This window comes from Nicotiana tabacum, chromosome 8 (genome assembly GCF_000715075.1).
Source record: "Nicotiana tabacum cultivar K326 chromosome 8, ASM71507v2, whole genome shotgun sequence".
Lineage (NCBI taxonomy): Eukaryota > Viridiplantae > Streptophyta > Magnoliopsida > Solanales > Solanaceae > Nicotiana > Nicotiana tabacum.
The window spans coordinates 75319846-75337328 of NC_134087.1; the positions used below are offsets into that span (position 1 = coordinate 75319846).

At 35.5% G+C, this 17483-nt stretch overlaps 2 protein-coding genes across 2 annotated transcripts; one reads left to right on the top strand and one right to left on the bottom strand.

Annotated features, from left to right (window-relative positions):
• Window positions 1–4366: 4366 nt before the first annotated feature.
• LOC107779286 (uncharacterized) lies at window positions 4367–6008 on the top strand. The gene is made up of 2 exons (XM_016599678.2): window positions 4367–4977; window positions 5583–6008. The coding sequence occupies exons 1-2, from the start codon at window positions 4458–4460 to the stop codon at window positions 5660–5662; spliced, it is 600 nt and encodes a 199-aa protein (XP_016455164.1). The 5' UTR covers window positions 4367–4457; the 3' UTR covers window positions 5663–6008.
• A 1801-nt stretch (window positions 6009–7809) lies between these two features.
• LOC107779288 (putative glutathione peroxidase 2) lies at window positions 7810–17125 on the bottom strand. Its single transcript, XM_016599679.2, has 7 exons — window positions 16947–17125; window positions 16184–16260; window positions 15225–15286; window positions 14993–15111; window positions 9141–9308; window positions 8760–8800; window positions 7810–8071 (listed from the first exon to the last, which is right to left on the bottom strand). Exons 1-6 carry the CDS (start codon window positions 17079–17081, stop codon window positions 8768–8770), a joined length of 594 nt encoding a protein of 197 aa, XP_016455165.1. The 5' UTR covers window positions 17082–17125; the 3' UTR covers window positions 7810–8071; window positions 8760–8767.
• Between the last annotated feature and the right edge of the window lie 358 nt (window positions 17126–17483).

Here is a 17483-nt window from a genome sequence, read left to right on the forward strand (position 1 = left end):
AAAGAAGTCTTTGTATGGTTTGAAGCAATCCCCTAGACAGTGGTACAAGAGGTTTGATGCATTCATGACTACACATGAATTCTCAAGGAGTGCATTTGATAGTTGTGTGTATCACAAGAAGATGTCTGGTAACTCAATGATTTATTTACTGTTGTATGTTGATGATATGCTTATTGCTGCTAACAACATTACAGAGATAAATGCTTTGAAGAAACTATTGAGTAAGGAATTTGACATGAAGGATTTAGGAGCTGCAAAGAAAATCCTTGGTATGGAGATTTCAAGAGAAGACGATGTTGTACATCTTTCTCAGAAGAGGTATATTGAAAGGGTTCTCGAAAGATTCAATATGCAAACGTGCAAGCCTGTAAGTACACCATTAGCTCCTCATTTTAAACTTTCAGAGTCACAAATGCCTCAGTCCGAGGATGAGGTGGAGCATATGTCAAAGATTCCTTATGCCAGTGCAGTTGGTAGTATTATGTATGCTATGGTATGCACACGTCCAGATATTGCTCAATCTGTAAGTGTGGTAAGTAGATACATGTCCAACCCAGGAAAGAGGCATTGAGAAGCTGTCAAGTGGATATTGAGATATCTCAAAGGAGCTTCTGGTGTTGGTCTTACCTTTCGAAAAAGTGGTACAGGTATTTCAATTCTCGGTTATGTGGATTCTGACTATGCAGGAGATCTTGACAGAAGAAGGTCCACAATTGGATACATCTTTACGCTCGTTGGAAGTGCCGTCAGTTGGAAGTCGACTTTGCAGTCGATTGTCGCTTTGTCTACGACAGAAGCAGAATACATGGCAGCAGCGGAGGCGGTAAAGGAAGCTATCTGGTTGAAAAGTTTAGTAGCGGAATTGAGTTTGGTTCAGCTGGAATCAACTCTTAGATGTAATAGTCAGAGTGCTATTCATCTAATGAAAAATCAGAGATTTCATGAGCGCACTAAACACATTGATGTCAGATTTCATTTTATTCGAGATATTATTGATGAGGGAACTATCAAGGTCGTGAAGGTTATCACAGACGATAATGCTGCAGACATGTTGACCAAGATAGTCCCGCTCGCTAAGTTTGCACACTGCAAGGACTTGGCGGGGGTGTGCATCAACTGATGCAACTCCGAAGAGAACAGTTGCTAGGTGGAGGTGGTATGTTCAACAATGGTTTGATTCTTTTTGTTTCTTACAACGGGGTTGCCCAGTAAGCTTAGAAGTTTTGGCCAGAGTTGTTCACACGCTCGAAACGCAAACCAAGGTGGAGATTGAAAATGTTGGTTTATGTTTAGTTAACAATGGCATGCTGAAAATGTTGGTTTATGTTTAGTCAACAATGGCATGCCAATTGGAAGAGTTGGTGGAAAGAGTTGGTGTGGATGCTAGGAGGAAACTTCCTCCTTTGATGTCACCCATGACATCAAGAGGAGGTAGTTTGATGTCACCAATGACATCAAGAGGAGGTCTTTACCTCTATAAATAGATGCACTCCTTCACTTGTAGAAATCATCCCAAAATAATACAATACATTGTAGTGAGTAGAGAGTTAAGAGAGAAATTCTCTTAAGTGTAATTGGGAAATCTCTCCTTCCTTTGTTAATATTAAAAGGGCAATTGTTCTCTGGTGGACGTAGGATTATTTTGATCCGAACCACGTTAAATCTTGTGTTCTTTCTTTTACGTGTCCGCTAACAGAATACAATATCCAAAGTAAACATACCATAATATTCTAACAAAACATACTACACTATTCTAATTTGGAGTACAGTATCCAAACCAAATATACTACAACGTTTTAATTTGGAATATAGTATCCAATGCAAATATACAATAATTTTTAATATGGAATACAATATTCAAACTAAATATATCAAAATATTCTAATTTGGAATATACAGTATTATATTTTAGAATACAATAATTATACATGGTAAAATAATTTTATAAAATAGGTATACAGAGTAAAATAAATATTTTAATTATATATGATGTTAATTGATATTTTCAATGGGCATACCGCGTAGATCATCCTTCAATCTAATTAGAGCCAACCGAAGGGGGAAGGGAACAATAAAAATTAAACTCATACTAGGGGCACATACAACTTCAATAACAAATCTATTCAAATCCAATATTTCGGCCAAGAACATGTAAAAGATCACTAAAATTTTAATTATTCTTGTATTATATTTGAATTCATAATATTAAACGTACAATGAATTCAATGTTAAAAGTTTTATTAACCGAACCATCAAATTTAAATCGTGTATTCATTTTTTGCCTACACCTACTTGTGTGTGGGAGACTCCCACCATACAATATCACTATCATAACCATATAGCTGCAAGGGGTGTCAATTGATATTTCTTCAATGGAAAATTATACTATTTAAATAAGTAAAAGTTATTTTTTATGTATATATACTATGTATTGAATCACCTTAACTTATTCATGTATTTACTTATTTAATTTTTAATATCTCTTAATAAAAATTCTGACTCTGCTACTTAGTAGCACAGTACTCCACAAAATTCTTGCTCTTTTCTTTTGTCAAACCAAACCATGAACATGCAAAAATTCTCTTTTTCCTTTCCTCTATTCCCTTCTACTGCTAGTTTCCAAATAAGTTCATATCTAAACAAAATGGATTACTACTGTAATACTTTTTCCAGACTAATTGGGAGTCTGACAATTCCTATGGGAGAGCATCTACTACCACCAAACCTATAATAAAAGAGATAATACAAATGTAAGCAATGTTACCACACAAAACCAAAGAATCAAAACAGGTAGTACCACAAATTGATTGGTGTCCGTAAATCACAACAATGTACGATGGAGTGAGAAGTACTCTTTCATCCTTAACCAAAGGTTTCTGTTCGAGCTCCTGAATATGGAGTCTCTTGTGTTAGAGAGGCGCTTTATCCCAAACGTGAAACTTCTCGAAACGAATTCAAATTTAATCCGGCCCTAACGTGTAAACGTGGGTGGGTCCCATTCACGTCCTTTTCTTCTCGGGCCCCACAACTCAACCATATTCTATGCAAAAAAGTATACAAAAGTAAGGCACCAGCATTTAGGTCTTGTGGTCCATCAATTATCACCAACGTGTCCTCAAATTTTAATTCTGTCACTTTCTTGTTATTGCACAGCTGGCCATTTTCCTATGGACCACCTAAACACCTCTTATTTTAGTAATCATATATTTAATGTGAAATTAACTTAATGTCCTACTTAAAAGTTTTTGAGATCTCATTATTTAATGATTTTATTAAGAGTTGAAACAAGGAAAGGGATTACTTGAGGTGGCGTTTGATTCAAAAGGCTTTTTTTTGAAAAATTCAACCAACACTAAGAAAAGAACAATCTTTTAATTTTCAACTTACTCAAATACTTTTCAAATAAGTAAAGAAGCTAATTAATTTGTTAGCTTTTTCACTTTACTTGTCCAAGTTAAATTTTTATTCCACTTATTTCATTTGATGTGACACTACTATTCTTTGGGAAGTCCATAATTTGTTTAATTAATTACGACTTTCAAATGTTATTTTAAAAAAAAATTATATTATTGCTACTTCCGGTACTTTTTAAGAAAACTTTCCGCATGTAAATTAAGAAATTATGCATGAATTCATATTGAAAATTTAGAGTTTTAATCCTCATATTATAAATTCCTTCACATAAAATAAAATGGAGGGACTAGTTAGTACCTACTTGGTTTAGAAAAGATATCAGATTACATAATCTATAATTCACGCAATAATTTATGCAAATCTTTTAAAGAAAATTTTAATGATTGATTCTGTGCAATAATTAAGAAATAAATGCAGGGATTATTAATTAATAGAACAGATTTAACAGGTAATTATACATTTTCTAATTTGGATTGCAAAAAATAATTAGATAATAAATTCCAAAATCTTCTTCTTAAATACAACAAACTTATAGGCAAGCGCACAAATAGTCATTCTCGGGAAAGCTATTTAGAGAATAGCCATTATTTATTTTCTCTTGAAATTATAAACTAAAAATCTTAACTTTAGAACAATTTAAAATATTTTTGTTCTCGAAAAATCAAATAAAAAAACTGAAATTAAAGACAAACTAGCTAATTCCTCAATAGCAGCTTAATAGAGTGGCTACCTGATGTCATTTCTATACAAACTTACCAGTTACTAGGAAATTATAGTCTTCATTTTTTACAAAAAAAAGAGCCCAACAAATAATAATATAGCTAATTAATAAAGTATAGTCTAAACTAATATACTCTAGACAAAATAATGTTGAAGTGATGTGCATGTGCATATTGGTCTATAATTTCATGTAGTATGTACATAATGACCTATGTGCATCCACCCCATAAACAGCTGGCCATTATTGAGTCTTCTTTATAAGCTGAGTCTTCCTTCACATATCATTACTCTTTACAGAGAGAAAAAAGACTGAAAAAAGAAAAATGGAAACTTTCTCTCATTTAACATCTTCAAGATCTAGGTCATATGAAAGCTTTTTCCATGATAATGGTATTGAGCCATCATCTAAATTTGAGGAAGATCAAATGGAGGAAGAAGTTTCTTGGATGATTCAAGAAGATGATGAAAATACCAATAATATCCCACAAAATGGTTGGTTCAAGAATATTGAGGAGCCAATATGGCTTAATAGTAGAAGTAATAAGAAGAAGAAAAACCAAGTTTTTCTTGAAGGGTATGTAGAAAATTCAGATGAAGATGAATTAGGGAGGACAAAGAGTTTAACAGATGATGATTTGGAGGAGTTAAAGGGGTGTTTGGATCTTGGTTTTGGGTTCAGTTATGAGGAAATTCCTGAGCTTTGTAATACTTTACCAGCTCTTGAACTTTGTTATTCAATGAGCCAAAAGTACATTGATGAACATCAGAAGTGTCCTGATTCTATGTCTGATACTGCTTCTTCTGGATCTGGTCATGTTGCTAATTGGAAGATCTCTAGTCCTGGTGAGTTTCTATCTTCTTTTTGGAAAAACCCCTTTAAATTTCAGTTCCCTTTTTTCCTAGTATTTGGAATTTTTTATTTGTTCAGAATTATGTGTATATAATAGGAATTGGCAAAGGGTCTGTTGTTGTCTAGTTAGATTGAGAAGCATATATTGGAATTACGAGATGAAAAAGTTTCAATTTTTATAAAGAAAAAGGTAGTCTTTGGTATTGGATTCAGGAATCTTTTGTTCCTTTTAACTTTATCTGCGGCCTGATCATAGTATTTTTCTGGAACAAAAGGACTAATCCCAAACTGGAAACTAAACAACAACATACCTTAGAATCCCAAAGTTTGGGGAGGGTAGTGTATACGCATACCTTACCTCTATCCTTAATCAGACATAGAGGCTGTTTCCGGAACACCCTCTCCTCAGAATCCCAAAATGGAAACTGAAACAAAAAAAGATCCTGTTTTTGGTGTCTGTTTCTTTCTTGGAGTACCTAGATAGATTTTGGGTCTTGCATATATCTATGAAATCTCTCAATTTGTTGCTCAATTCTTGTTCTTTCTTGAACATAGTACTCCACCTTGTACTTTCTCAAGGCATTTTTTCTTACCTCAGGTGATGATCCTGAAGATGTGAAAGCAAGGCTAAAATACTGGGCTCAAGCTGTTGCCTGCACTGTCAAGTTGTGTAATTAGAAGAGAAGATGAAGTCAACAAGTTTATGGAAGAAAAAGCAGAGATCAGAGGGAAATGAGAGGTTGATTTCTTCATATCATGCTATGGAATGCCTGATCTTGAAAAGGGTGCTATGGCCACAGGGCCAAGAAGCTTTACCTGGAGACAGATGGAAAAAAAGAATCTTGTCCAATGATGGGTAAAGCCATGTAGAAGAATATTACATGAAGAGGAAGGAAGAGATGTTTCAGATCTATGATTAACCAACAATACATGGAATAAATCTGACCCCCCTATAACCTGTGTATCATCATTGTTGTATCATCAGTACATTGAAAGTTTGAAGTGAAAAACCATTACATCAAAATCAATCTCAATTCTTCTTCATGTTTCAATTTTGTTTACTATGTATGGTTGATTAAACACAGAATTATTCTTGGTTAGACTACAAATCAATTTCTTCTCCTGTTGTGCCAGTTGCAGATCCAACTAGTTTGGCAGAACCAGTGCATTGGTCGAATCTTATATATGAAGTCAAAACTTTCTACGCGCTTATTCCGATATTTTTTGGATGTTATAGTTAAGTGCTATTATAGAGATCATATATTATAAAAATAACATAAAAATCCTTTTATAGTGAATGATTGTTATACAGGAATGCTGTAACTGGTACAGACCCTTTCAACCGCAACTTTAAAAATTGGATTTGCCACTCTTGAGTTCCAAGAGTACTTACAGACCCTTCATGAACAGGGGAGGATGTAGTTAATAGTAGTAGTAATTATTTATGTGATATTCCGAATAGTTAATAGTAGTAATTATTTATGGGATTTTCCGAATCAATCCGTTAAATAAGTATAAAATAATAGATTTTGAACTCAATAAATCAAATCGGTTGTGGTAAAATCCCGAACTCGAAGTCATTACTGCCTACGTTCATGAACGACTTTGAGACCTTGGATTAGTTGAGTACCAGACTTTGAATCAGTAAACCAACAGCGTGACCCCAATCATCAATGTAGTTCATGTTATGCAGCTGAGCTGCTGGTTTTGTTGTTAATCTTTGAGTCTTGTATCTTCATAGTTCAATCATCAATGTAGTTCTCTTATTTTTTTCGAATTGTGTTGAGTGCGATGGCACGGAGGCTGGAAATTCAGATCATGCTAGAATGAATTGTGTTTGTGTTTGATCTTTTAGAGATAGTAACTTTTAAGAAACAATCCTCTAGAGATGTTTTCTGTGGATTTTTTTTTCTTTTTTTATTTATTTCCCCTCTCCTTTGATTCCCCTTTGTTGGAGCTATTGCTCCTTTAAATAATAACTCGAACCCACAATGTTGAGGTTGTAGGTGTGGCCATTGGAGCAAGCCCTCTTGCCTCTGTTGATGAAAGTAAACAATCAATTAATCTCCTTATATTCTTAGATCCACTACGATTATGAGTAAATATTTTTAACAATATCCTTAAAACATGAACTAGACTATAACACATGTCTATTATTTAAAAGGGCCGATTAGATAGGTTAGTTTTGAGATTTTAAAATAAAAATAAAAAATTAAGGTAGGTCGCATAAGCAACAGCGACCTACTGCTTAGTAATATTCTTTTCAGATTGATTTTCTATAAATTCATTAGATGCCTATGGCAAAGTGAATGGACACTACTTGGAAAGCTTTTATAAGACGGAACAAAAAGAAAACTAGCATGAAGTTCTGAGTCGAATAACTTTTTGCAACTTGAACCTAAAGTATAAATCATTGGGTTGAGTATAAAGCATATTTCACACGTTGGGGGTGAGACGTCCAAAGAAACAAGCAAAAAAGTCTTACTCCAAAGGCAAAAAGCTTATTCCGATTCTAACAAATCATTTGATGGTGGCCACATGATATTATTCACGTTTCTAGAGCATGAGGTCGTCCTCATATTTGGCACCTTGACGTGTAGCACTACGTATAATACTCCAGTTAGCTATTGCAGACACAATTGTTATTAAGATCATCACTGGATGCTTATATGTCAACAACAACATACCCGGTGCATTCCAATAAGTGGGGTCTGAGGAAGGTAGTATGTACGCAGACCTTACCCTTACCCATACCCATACCCATACCCTATCAAGGTAGAGAGGCTAGATGCTTATATGTCGATATACTTTATTTACAAAGCTTCTTCCAACCATCTATTTACTGCAACTTTTATTTTCACAAATTCAATGTGAAGAACGGAGTTTACACAACCAAAGTACATCAACGAGGCAAAAGAAGGGGGTTTTGAGGGGGAATTGAGGGGGGGGGGGGGGGGGTTGAACAAGCTCATGGGCAGGAAAGATGAAAAAAATATATAACTAATTAAACCTTCCAACTAAAGGTCAATGCATATGCTGGAGTCTCACACTCGCCTTATAGAAAGAACAGATTCTTTTTCGATAGTCCTGAAAGATAAAACAGAATATAATTGTTAGCTTAGGTAAAATCCATAGCACTTTATGCAAATGAAGATCAGCACTACTAAAAATCATGTTTCCTGGTCAGACACTAATCCATAAGACTATTTTGACACAATAAGTAAATTCTAAGAGTGTTTTTTGTTCTTTGAATTAGAGTCTAATTTATTTGTCAGCACTGGTTTAATAGTAGAAGACAACCTTCTCTCAAAATTCTAGTTTGTTTCAGATGCATATGTAGTTTAGGGGAAATATCCAACACGAGAAATCCAATTTTTGATAAACCAGTGTGCAATAAAAAAGGTATTGACTACGAAAATTGTTTCATGCGCAAGTAGTTTACGAGGAAAATTTCAAGAGGGCCAGGGAAGTCCAGGGACATTTCAAAGCAACTATTAAATGCTAAACTGAAAATTGAAAAATCGTCGGGAACATTTTCTTCTAATAAAGTTGTAAAGATTCGGTGGAATAATGATGAGAATAGTACATTGGATTTACTTCCATCGCTGCATGTACTCATATCTAATTCAACAAGTATGATGTTAGAGGTTTATGATGCCTATTCACAGCGTATCTATCAATGCATAATAAGGATACAAACTTGCCATTTTTTCTAAATTAGGAAGGAAAAAAGAAAGGGGGAGGGGGTGGAGGGGGGAGGAAGAAAGCTGCAGACCTGGATGCTCAAGAAGAACCCAACAGATTTTGTATGTCTTTCTGTAAAATGAGAAGAGAAATTAGTAACAGACCAAAAAAAAGAGCTGCAGCAATATTTATTTCAATCTGCTTCTTGCATATATTTATTTTTTCTATCTAAAGAACCATAATACTCATGAACCGCAAATCTTTATTATGTTCCTTCTGCAGTATACCACATGATGGAAATTTGGGCGAGATGTAGAGAAAAATTTTTTCCATATCAGCCTCGAAAATACGAGTAACAGTTTACCACTTAAGACAAGAAAAGATTTTCCTTTTATTTCCTGAACACTTAATGACCAGTACTGACAGGCAAAGGTAGAACATAAATGAACAAAAGAAAAACAGTTTAGGTGACCTCAAACTGAAGAGGAGGTGTCCTGGGTGCATATCGTTCCACAATCTTTCCTTCTTTGTTCACAAGGAATTTGGTGAAGTTCCACTTGATAGCATTTCCAAGGAAACCGCCTTTTTCTGATTTTAAGAACTTGAAAAGTGGTGCAGCATTATCCCCGTTCACATCAACCTGTTGAATTAAAAAATTTCCTTAATGTGGATTGTATGGCATTATATACCTCATTCATCTTATGTATGTCTGTGTATTATAGACACATACATTTAACATAACTACGAAGAGAAAGGGGGATAGTTTTGAGTTTTCATCTTAGGAGAGTTTTTGAGTTATGTTGTGTCCCATGGGTAATTCCCGAGCAAGGCTTATAGAAGAAAGAGAGATAAAAGACAGAGACAAGGCACAACTTTTGCAGTTTACGCGGTTCACTGTGATGACCCAAAAGGTCATCACTTAATTTACGAGTAAGTTCTACGTTCCGAGGCCTTAGAAGCCTCCCCTTTCCTCACCTCGATTTGCGTGCACATTCCGGGCACGTAGCTGGAAAGCCATTATGTGAAAATATGTGAAAAATGATGAATTTTGCCTTTAAAATGAATTTAAGTTGACTTCGGTCAACATTTTGGGTAAACGGACCCGAAACCGTCATTTTGACGGTTCCGTAGGGTCCGTAGGAAAATATGAGACTTGGGCGTATGCCCGGAATCGAATTCCGAGGTCCCAAACCCGAGAAATGAATTTTTTAAAAAAATTATTTTATGGAATATTTACGAGTTTTTGGAAATGAAATGTGTTTGAAATTTGATAGTATCGGGCCCATATTTTGGTTCCGAAGTCCGGTACAGGTTTTATATGTGATTTAAGTTGAGTCTGTGAAATTTGGTAAGAAACGGACTTGAAATGACGTGAATCGGACCCTCAGTAGTGAAATTTGGAACTTAAGTGTTCTTGAGATTTTTCTTGGATTTTGATGTTAAATTCGTTGTTAAAGGTGTTAGTTTGGCGATTTGATCGCACGAATAAGTTCATGTGATGTTTTTGAGTTAGTATGCATGTTTGGTTTGGAGCCCCGAGGGCTCGGGTGAGTTTCGGGTAGGTTCCGGGGTGTTTAGACTTAGGAAAAACACTGTTGTTGCATCAGTTCTGGTGTAACCGCACCTGCGAGTCATGCACCACAGGTGTGAGCTCGCAGGTGCGCATATAGGGCCGCAGATGTGGTCCAGCCCTCTCGCAGATGCGGACAAGCTTCCGCAGAAGCGATTCCACAGGAGCGGATCCCCTATCGCAGGTGCGGCCTCAGCGGGCCTAGTCATTTCCGCAGAAGCGGTCAATTTTCCGCACGTGCGCTTGCGCAGGTGCGACCCAAGCACCGCAGGTGCGAGAGTCGGGCAGTGAAGTCTTTTAAAATAAACTTCAGCCTTTTCTCTTTCAAATTTTCACCAAAAATGGAAGGCCTAGGGCGATTTTCTTCCCAAATCATAAGTAAGTGTCCACTAATTGATTTCTTTCAACTCTCTAATGTATTTCATCAACTTTTATCTAAAATCCTAGGATTTTAATGGTAGAAAATTGGGAATTTAGGTAGAGTTAGGGCTTTTTGAACAATTGGAATTTAGACCTCATTTTGGGGTCGGATTTCGAAACTAATTACATATTCGGGCTCGTGGGTAAATGGGTGATCGGGTTTTGGTCCGAACCTTGTGTTTTGACCAAGCGGGCCTGGGGTCGATTTTTGACTTTTTGGGAAAAATGATAAACCTATAATATAGCCTTGGAATTGGATCATTTAGCATTTATTGATGTTAGTTAAATTAATTTGGATTAGATACAAGTAATTTGGAGGCGAGTTCTAAAGGAAAAGCGATGTTTGAGGCTTGAGTTGGCCACGAAAGTTTGAGGTAAGTGTTTGGTCTAACCTTAGCTTGAGGGATTAGGAATTGTGTCCTATTTGCTACTCCCTCTGTTCCAGTTTATGTGAACCTATTTCCTTTTTGGTCCATTCCAAAAAGAATGAACCCTTTCTAAATTTGGTAACAATTTAGCTTAAAGTTACAACTTTACCCTTAATGAGAAGCTTTTATAACCACACAAATACTATGGGCCCCATTTGAACTTGTTTAGGACCACAAATTACAAAAGTCTTCATTTTTTACTTAAACTCCGTGCCCAGTCAAACAGGTTCACATAAATTGGAACGGATGGAGTATGTGCTATTCGTTGAGTACGACGTATAGGCATGGTGACGAGTATCTATACGTTGGTGTCAAGCATGTCCGTGAGTCTTAAATTGAAACTGTTGTGTTCTTAATAAGTACTACGAATGCTTAAGTTGTTGATTATCTGTGTTGGGAAAGAATTATGATTATTCTCGTAGAAATTGCCTATGGTTGAGTATTGGTGCTAGTTGAGGTTTCTTTGTGAAGTTAAATGTTGGCACAAGTTTAGTTATAGCTGATTCCCTTGCCGGGACGTATTTACTTCTTACTATCGAATCCCTTGCCGGGATATTGTTGTTTCCTTATTGTTCCCTTGCTGGGACTCTTTTGTGTTTGGTGTTGATTTGTATGTTGGGATCGGGTTGCACGCCGCAACAATATTATATTTGGATCGAGTTGTACGCCGCAACAATATTATATTTGGATCAGGTTACACGCCGCAACAATATTATATTTGGATCGGGTTACACGCCGCAACAATATTATATTTGGATCGGGTTGCACGCCGCAATAACATTATATTTGGATCGGGTTGCACGCCGCAACAGTTATATATGATTTGGATCGGGTTGCGCGCCGCAACAATAAAGGATAAAAGTGGATATTGATTTGTTTTGTTTCCTTATTCCTTCTGCTGCGAATTTTAAATTATTTTTTATGTTTTCCTCCTGAGTTACTGTTGGCAAATGATATTCCCCTACAGCATGTCCCCTTCCCATCTTTAACTGATAGTTTCCTTTATTATTACTTGCAATATATGTATATGCTTTAACTGCACAGGTTTATTTGGTAGTCTTGTCCTAGCCTCGTCACTACTTCGCCGAGGTCAGGCTAGGCACTTACCAGCACATGGGGTCGGTTGTGCTGATACTACACTCTGCACTGTATGCAGATCCCGGAGCAGCAGCTTTTGGACCTTAGCTTGGGTGGCTGCCTTCAGTCCATACGGAGATCCAAGGTAGTCCTGCAGGCGTCCGCAGGCCCTGGCGTCTCCCTCTATCTTTTCTTCCTGTTTCACTTATGTAATCCAGAAACAGTGTTGCATTTATTTTTCGGACCTTGTTATTAGAATTCTTAGACCGTCTGTGGAGTTGTGACACCAGTCTTGGGTAGTTTTTGATTAAGAAATCATGTTGGAATTATTTAAATGGTTTAATTGTTTCTTCCGCTTGTTTTAAATTTCCGCTGTTTATAAACTGTTGATTCACACTTGTTAAAGAATTAAAATGGGAAAAAGGTAATTTGTTCAAATGGTCGGCTTGCCTAGCTTCCACTAGTAGGCGCCATCACGACTCCAGAGGGTGGAAAATCCGGGTCGTGACATTCACATTGTAGTATGGTTCAACTATGCATCAACAGAAATTGATCAGAAGGTAAAAATTCAATTATTGAATCTTCAGAGGTTAATATTGTTGGGGAAAAAGAAAAAGTACAATCAGATCTCTCTATAACAACATCCCTATGTAACAGTCATTCACTATAAAAGTCAAGTTTTCCTCGAAACCGATTTTTAAGTTAATTTTTATCTCTTTATAACAGCTTTTTACCTATAACAGCAACATGCATATTTATAGCAGAGCGTACTTTGTAAAACTACCTCTCTATAAAAGCCATATGGAATCTCTAAGATTACTAATAATAATTTTAAAAATCTGCGTGCAATTTTTTCCATTGACAAAGTTTTCATCTTGCATAATACATAAGATTTGAAGATGTGCATATAATATCTTTCCAAATAGACAAATGCCAAAAAGTATTTAGATAGAAGATTCAACAGTTAAGCTCTTAGATTGCCTTCAAGGAAAAACTATCGAATATCCTTTTGGTGAAAGTTTAGACACAAATCTGCGCTAACTCCAACGTTATATCGCTAGTATGAGAATGGGATCTACGAAACAAGCTACAATTACAAAGTTCTTCCATCAATAAAGAATTTATTTTTCTTGTAGCTTTAAAATATTTGCCTTGGAGTTCTTTGTACGTCTAGTTATGGATTATTAAAAACGTATTAGCTTTCTTTAATATTTAATTAGTGAAATATGCATATCTTTTAAGATTTTAAATTTGAATAATTTTTATTATCTTTTATATGTAACATTAAAAAGGAAAAAAAAGTAATTCTTGAATAATTTTTGTCTATAACAGTCATTCACTATAAAAGCCAAAAAGTATTGGAACAAACAATGTTGTTATAGAGAGGTCTGACTGTACTTATATGCAGTAATGTAAATTAAGCAACCAAAATGTTGGTGATCAAGTTAAGAAGCAAGAAAGCCTTTGATGTGTGGCTATAATTCCATAGTTTCGCACATTATCTGCCTTGCATTTTATATGCTTTAATGATAAATTATACTTTATTTGCACATAATGGAGTCTATTTTATGTGTAGGTGGATTGGAGATGAAAGTAGAACAAAAGGGATACTTAAACGTTGAAAATGTGCTCGAGAACAGTGAAAATGAGAGGCCAGGCAAAGGCCAGCCAAAGGCCAGGCTGAGGCTGGCGTTAGGCTGGCGACGCTAGGCTTGGGGACAGGTCCAGTTCGAATTTTGAAAACTTATTTCGTCTCCTGGTTTGACTAGGACTTGGTCTACACGTTTAGGTCTTTTCCTACACATAAATAGACCTAAAAATGTCACCTTGGACAGAATTTAGACCGAGAAGAGAAGACGGTCGAGGGAGATCGAGTTTGGACATAATTTAGACCTAAGGAAGCTAAGGAGACCGGGGATTCGACCTAAGGAGGCAAGAATACACTAGGAGCAAGGCGGAGAATTCTTCTACGAATTTTTCACTTCCTTCTTCCTATTTCCATTATTGGTTATGAATTCTAGTATTGTAGTTATGCATACTATTATGACTAGCTAATTTGTTATCTAAGGTTTTGATAGAACCTATTGAAGGATGATTTTCCTGTTACGTTAATATAGATTTGTTGTAGATTTTTCTCTATTTGTTCGACTACGTTTATATTGTGGTTGGTTGAAAAGCTCTTAATCGACTGTGCCTATTTAGTGTGTTTTACTCGGGAGAGAGAGTGCATATTTAGGTAGTTGTTGAACAACATCACTCCTAGCGTATATGAGGGATCAATACGGAGGGTTTAAAAGTGGGATTAGGGATAACGAAACCTTGGTGCGATCCGAGTGAGCCGTACTTAATGCCAGCTAGCGTAATTCGGGAGAATATGTCTAGTAAATTGTGGTAATTACTCGGGAGAGAGTTACGACAGTCAGAGTGCTCATGATTGGTAGAGAAGACTTAGGCAAATTTATAGAAAATATAGCGGAAAGGATTCCGACAATTGGGGAAATCATAACTATAGACCTCCTTAATCTTGTCTCCAATCATTAGCCTTGTTAATTGATAGTTTTACTGCTTTTTTTTTTTTGTTAGTTAATTAGATAAAAATAAACATTATAATCTTTATATTTAGGAAATTGTTTGGACTTGTGTTTCTTAGCGATATTGAACAACTGTAGCTACGACTTAGTTTTCTATGGGATTCGACTCCGGACTTGTAAACCGGATTATATTTGCAACGACCGCTTAGTCCTTTTTATAAGGCATAGTTGGGCGTGATCAAATTTTGGCGCATGATTTTAGCTACACACGTTTGGGTTATCATACAGTAGCTTTTACCTTTTCAAATACAGGGAATTCAGCTTTGAACCTGATGCATACAGTTTCCTGAATCTCCTCATTTGTTCCAGGTTCTTGCCACAAGAACTGGTTACAAGGAAATGCTAAAATTTCAAATCCTGAAATAAAACTTCTATAATTATGTTTCTGACCACGTGATATGGTTTAGTACCAGAAAACTTCATCACAGATTGAAATTGAAGAAACAAACTTGTAAAAATGACTTGCCAACCTTGATCTTTGTACTTCTCATACAGAATATTCAGCTCCTTGTAGTTTGAATCTGTTAAACCACTGCAAGGAAGAGAGATAACTAAGACAATTAAAGCTGGAAAGTTTGCCTCTAACAAACACCCCGTTTTATTCTCTAAATTACAGACCTGCAGTAATTGAAGGCATAAGTTAACACAGTTTTAAAGTTCAATAAAGCAACAAAGCCAGAGAAGACAACAACTTAGATTTGTATTTCTTATTATTCTACAGTTTCAAAAGGCATGCATTCGATAAACTTTACTATTGACCAAAGAAATAGCGGCACTTATCAACTTCACCATGGAGAAACAAATTTTATAATTCTCTTATTCAACAGTATGAGGCAGCTAGTTTCAACTAACTTAAGCTACTCCTGCGCATGTAGTTGTAGACATTGTGATATGTGGTTACCAATCAGCATTAACAGCCAAGACAGGCCAAAGCGAACACTAAAACCAAATTTTTGTTGGTGCATTCTTGAACATGCACTGTACGGTTAAATAGTTACAAGAAGTTTAGAGAACCGGCTATGAACTTCTCTAGTAAGGCAAGCCAATAAAAGGATCCACAAGGACCAAAATAAATTTAAAAGATTAAAATTAGAAAGACATCCTTAAGGAAATTGCCAACTCGCAAAATACAATATTAATCAGAATACAGAAATAAACCCGTAAAAAATACATCGAGTTTGCACCAATTAACATCAACATTGCACAATAAAACTTAAATACGCCCAATAGCAGAATAATATTTTATATATTCAGTCTCCTGGAGCAACTCAATCTAATCACAGTTATTCCCTTGTCGTAATAAGTCTAATTAGCAAAGAAATTGACACTTCTAAATGGAATCCAAGTTCTAAAAGTTTACACCTGATCACAGCGATCAAGCAATACGCAAAGAAACACCCGAGAATAGTAACTAGATCACTTCACTTACCATTTTGATGCAACATTGACAATAAGAAGAACCTTTCCCCTATAATTGCTCAAAGGTACATCATTTCCCAATATATCCTGCATTCTCAATCTCATTAGCAACTTCAAAACCATGCTCTAAGAAATAAAAGAAGAAAAAGTTCCCTCATAATTTGCTAATCTTTGAATACTCAAGCCTATTGAATTCTGGTAATATTAAAATTTCTAATTGTACTTAAGTCATCCAATTATCATGCCAAAAGGTAAGACTTGTGCTCGTAACTAGTTTAACATTCCATCTCAAATTCCTAATAAGTGACTGAAGATCCCAAGTTATCATATAGCACCAAACAGCAGGAACTTGAATTACCAGTCCAAATTCTTCCTATATGAAATCTAATACTTTACAAAATCCAAACTAGACTCACAATAAGTGGATTATAAAATTGAAAAGTACACATTAGGACAAACAAAAACAAAGAGTCAGTACCTGCAACTTCTCATGAAAAGATAAAATATAAAAGTAGGAAATACAAATATAAGACCAGATAACAGCAAATCCAAAGTTCAAAAGCAATTACTACACCAACAACTACACAGTCCCAAACAAGTCGGGCCCGGCTATATGAATCCTCACTGCTTCATTTTTCAGCTCAATTCATGTCATAAAGTTCAAGTTCAAAAGCAATCATGCAATAAAAATTGGATCTTCATTCAATTTTCAGGGGAAAAATCAAAATTAGACTTGAAAACTAAAGAACTAAGAAACCCCAAAAAGTATGTACCTTGACAGTGAAATCATAAATGGATTTGGGGGATCCTTCAGCCATAGTTTGAGGGGAAGAAAAAGAAGTGTATCTATAGAACAAGAACAAGGCAAGAACAAGAAAAAAGAGAGCTGCCAAATTGGTGAAACTCATCTTCTAGTTCTGCCTAAATTATGCATATATAGACAAGAAAGTTTAATGGGGCACACAAATAAGGAAAACCAATAAGATATTGGGGTAAAGAAAGCGAAATTTATGACTTTAGTTAGTTGATTAGATATGGAAAATGAGCTCTTAATTTTGGTGGTTGCTTCTGCCATGTGAATTGCGACTGTTTACTGATTTGGTTTAATGACTAGTGAGGTTGAGGTGAATATTAAAAAAAATCCTTTTTTTCGTTTTGGAGGTACTTGGTGAAATTTAGTAGGTGTTTGGACATACAATAATAACAACCCAATAAAATTCTACAAGTGAGGATAGTAGGCGTTTAAACATAAAAATAATTTTTGAAAAAAATGGTATTTGAAGTTAAGCTAAAAATAATATTTGAAATTT

Bases quoted from the DNA above. Each gene is read 5' to 3' on its own strand.
- LOC107779286 (XM_016599678.2), top strand. From the start codon at position 4,458: ATGGAAACTTTCTCTCATTTAACATCTTCAAGATCTAGGTCATATGAA. The intron at 4,978-5,582 runs GTGAGTTTCTAT...TTCTTACCTCAG, and splicing joins TTGGAAGATCTCTAGTCCTG to GTGATGATCCTGAAGATGTG.
- LOC107779288 (XM_016599679.2), bottom strand. From the start codon at position 17,081: ATGAGTTTCACCAATTTGGCAGCTCTCTTTTTTCTTGTTCTTGCCTTG. The intron at 15,287-16,183 runs GTAAGTGAAGTG...TCTTCCTTGCAG, and splicing joins GTCAATGTTGCATCAAAATG to TGGTTTAACAGATTCAAACT. The intron at 8,801-9,140 runs GTCACCTAAACT...CTCATTTTACAG, and splicing joins CACCTCCTCTTCAGTTTGAG to AAAGACATACAAAATCTGTT.